Source organism: Perkinsus marinus (assembly GCF_000006405.1).
Source record: "Perkinsus marinus ATCC 50983 genomic scaffold scf_1104296958712, whole genome shotgun sequence".
Taxonomy (NCBI): Eukaryota; Perkinsozoa; order Perkinsida; family Perkinsidae; genus Perkinsus; species Perkinsus marinus.
In genome coordinates this window covers 558,994-562,881 of record NW_003206658.1, presented here as the reverse complement: position 1 = coordinate 562,881, position 3,888 = coordinate 558,994, and the positions used below count along the sequence as shown (strand labels likewise).

The 3,888-nt window shown below is 53.3% G+C and overlaps 1 protein-coding gene across 1 annotated transcript; it reads right to left on the bottom strand.

The window, feature by feature from the left end:
* Positions 1 to 1,685: 1,685 nt before the first annotated feature.
* Positions 1,686 to 3,125, bottom strand: Pmar_PMAR011633 (hypothetical protein; the record flags this gene model as incomplete). Its single annotated transcript, XM_002773740.1, has 1 exon — positions 1,686 to 3,125. The coding sequence occupies one exon, from the start codon at positions 3,123 to 3,125 to the stop codon at positions 1,686 to 1,688; it is 1,440 nt and encodes a 479-aa protein (XP_002773786.1).
* Positions 3,126 to 3,888: the final 763 nt, after the last annotated feature.

The window sequence follows — 3,888 nt, the reverse complement described above, 5'->3', positions numbered from 1 at the left end:
CGTCTTGGTAGTGGTCGATGTGGACTCGTATTTACACTGTGCCCTGAATAAGTATAGGAGATGAGATAAGGCACGGGTAAAAATGAGAGGAGGGTAGGTCCAACCCTGAGGAAGTCTACACAGTCGCCAGAGAAAGGAGTCGCCAAGAGAATTAAGATTGCCAGTGTCGTCCATGACAGTGCATGTAGTACGGAAACAGAATAGAGACCGAACGCGCTCGGGAATGGAGATGCTGTAGAAGGCATCGCTCAGGTCCAGGCGACCGTAGAAGGTAGTGGCAAAACTCGGCCAATTGTTGAGAATATCGATAGGTCCTTGTTGATGTTGGTTCGGACTTTCTAGGTCAGCTTTCGGCATACCAGATGATACTGAGCGTGGTACCCATTGGAAGTTGTTACCGGCGACGGTGAGTTGTAGATTGTTAACCGGGCGAGCATCCACAGTCACCCTATATCTCTTCTTGAGATCTGCATCTGGTAGGTGGTAAGGTCGTGGCGGTTTGGGGCCATTACCTGTGGCCAGCTTATCCACCAGAACTGTCTCCAAAATGATGATGGCGTCGGCAGCCGAAATAAGTTCCACTTTCCCTTCTCGATACATTTGTAGAACTCTGGAGTGTAGAATAGCAGACTCCAAGACTGATCGGGGCCGCATTTTCTCACTGAAGGGAATGACCTTAGCTGTTTCGAAGCATGGAGCACGAACGCAGAGCCTCCTAGCGCCATTGTCTTCACGGGTGGTGTAGAAGGAGATGTCGGTGGCCCACCGTTACTGCCTCAATACAATGACAATGAACTTATCGTACGCAAGTACATAGCTACTCGGAAGCGCTCGCCCTTCATTGTCCCATGAGAGCCCTCATCACACCTTCCTACAACACGCCCCCCTGGTGAGGGCACAGTCTTGTGGAGAATGTACTTCAAGCGGAACCAGGTTACAGTGGTTTTCGAGGGCCTTATGACCAGAAATAGACTTGACGCGATAGCGCCGACAATACTCATCCTTGGATGGTTCAGCACTCACAATGTGCCCAACCTGCACGCCAAGGTCACATTTATTCTTAGGAGAATAACGAATAAGAACAGCAGAGCCCGGAGAAAGAGGAAGTCGATGCTTTGCCGGCTGTTGACCTACTTGCTTAGCTGACCGATCTCGGAGCATCTGCCAGTGATGCTTAAGATAACAACGTCGCACATCTTGCACGGCTCTGGGGCGATCCACGTGCAAGTCGGGTAGCCTGGTGGAGTCGTTGGTCTGCAAGTGCGAGAGTAGTAGCCCGGTTCGGCGTGTATACCCCCATGCAAGGGAGTCGGCTGTGATAGGCTCAGCCGCCCCCGACTGGGCATCAGCGCTGTGTAGGCAGATAGGAGCCGTGTTCATTAGCAGAGTAACATGATCATAGATCTCGCACAAGTCGATATCGCTAGCCCGGGCGAGCTGATGAGGCGTATAGCAGGCTCTCATCGTACGCAAACCTACCCTATGGCTACGCTCAATAGACGTCTCCCAAGGCGCTCTAGCTGAGTGGAACTCTACCTTCACACCTATCTTACCCATCTCTTCTTCGAAGGTCCGGGCAACAAATGCCGTACCAGCATCACAGTAAACGACCATGACTCTGCCCCAACGATTCAATAACCAGCGAATGCCTTCAATTGCCGCTTGTGCACATTCTGCTGCATGTCTCACCGGTAGCCACCGACGGTGGGTGAGTCATAGTCGATGCGAGACGTGTCGGTAATGGTCCCCTTCTCAAAGGTTGTCGAACGTGTGGAAAGAGCAGAGTGGCACAGTACCGTATCGTGTGAGCTGCAGCTGGTGGGGTCCTTGTAAGCCCATGACGGAATGGTTGCTCGTACACCCAAAGTGGCCATACCAGGACGACCGACGATAATTGATGGCTTCGTATCCTTCACCATCAGACAATGTAGCCAGACCATTGAGGGAGCTTCATCGTTCAGGGAGCTATGAAAGGAAAAACGTATGGGTAACTTGATGGCTCGGGTACAGATTGCCGTCTGTCCATTGCCATAGGTGATCTTGATGGGATTGAGCGTTCGAAGGAGATGAGCGTCGATAAGGTTGCGTCGTAGCGCGAACTTGACGACAGCGGTCGACACGAAGTTAGCACCAGCGCCGCTGTCGAGCAAACCGTCGATATGGCAGCACGGCGAGGGCTCGTTAGGGGACGCTCCCTCGGGTCGTTGCCCGATAGTAAGTCGGACTCGCCAGGGTTTGTTGTCGATGATATCGCTCAGAAGTAGGCCTTGGGAGGAGCCGTCGATGGAGCCTACGCCGGTGGACATCGAGTAGGCCATAGGTTCGATCTCCATGACCTCGTTGACAACTTCCAGGTGGGGATCTTCGTCTTCCGTTGTTGCCATGGCCATAGGTGTTGCCGGTGTAGGGTTGCAGTTCGGACTTAAGCATATGGATGCTGTATGACCAGTAGCGCCACAACGCTTGCAAGGCGCTGATGAACCCTTCTTAGGACATTTCTCTCGACGATGTTCACGTGACCCACATGACCGACAGCGAACCTGCGAGTCGATAGGGCGTAGGGCCCGACATAGACGGGCCATATGACCATCTTTGCCACAACGGTAACATTGGCCACGGCGTCGAGAGGACGTCGGCATCGCCATAAGTTGTACCCGGATGCTGCTCTGAATCTTACGATCAGGCGGTGTAGTGGGCGATGGTGCTGGAAAGACGTTCGGAAAGGGATTATTGGCCGTGTTGAAGGTGTTGCTCTCGAAGCCGGTAGCAAAATTGACGAGAGTGTCAATGTACTGTTTGTAGTCGAGGTGCGTCAGAGGATCGCAAAGGGCTCGGGCTGCCATACCCGCTCCAGAAGTGAGACCCTCAGCTACTTTCGTGATCAAAGTAGGCTCGTCAAGAGGGTCGTGGCGAAGATCGTGAAGCACCTTCTGTTGTTCAAACCGAGCAATGTAGTCTTTGACAGTCTCCTTGTCATCCTGCTTCAGACTCTGCCAGGCTCTCACAGCAGCTCGTCGAGCTTCTGGGGTCGCATACTGCTTGTACATAATATCGAGCAGCATATGGAAGCCCTGGTCGTCTGGAAGGGCGTAGATCTGGGCCGTAGCAGCCTTCTGTCTCATCATCGTTCTGGCCGCACCTGTGAGGTGGAGAAACACGAACTCGATTTTGGCTACGCCCGAGCAGAAAGGGGCCGTAAGAAGGATAGATTTAACACTGTCAATGAAGTGGATGAAGTCATCAGATGAACCGCTGAATGATTTTAAACCTGAAGTATCCGCGAGCTGTTTGGCCCTCCGGTGGCCACGATGATATTCGTCATCCACGTTGGACCTCGTTGTGGAAAAAGTCGTCGGGAGAGCCGAACGGCCGGAACCGTCAGGGGTAGATGCGACGCGGTTGTGATTGGCAGTACCGACTGGGGTTGCTGGAAGGGGGGTCACCGGATCCTTGGGAGGTAGCAAAGTTGTGCGGTAGACGTTGACGCATGTCGAGAGGTCATCACGGCATTTCTGCCTCCCTACAAGAGGGGCACCGGTGACCTTCGCAGCTGCGAAGAGAAACCCGCACCGTAGCGTTGGATACAGCCAAGTTCCTTGGTAAGGCTCGGCGGAGGTCGGATATGGGAATAGGAGATCCTCGGCAAGTGATTGTTGTAGGGCGTTCAAGTCACCCGCGAGGACCGTGAGAAATTCGTCGGCGTTAGTGGCAGCATCAATAAACTTCGGGTCATCCTTAAGGGCATCGTAGAGGGCGTTGCCAACCGGTTCGAGAGAACGAAAGTAGGCGGCATTAACTTCAGAGGCGATCTTGTCCTCGAGGGCGAGAACGGCTTTGATAAGGACGTCAGTTCTCGGCTCAGCCCCCAATGTTGTAGTTCCAGTTGAA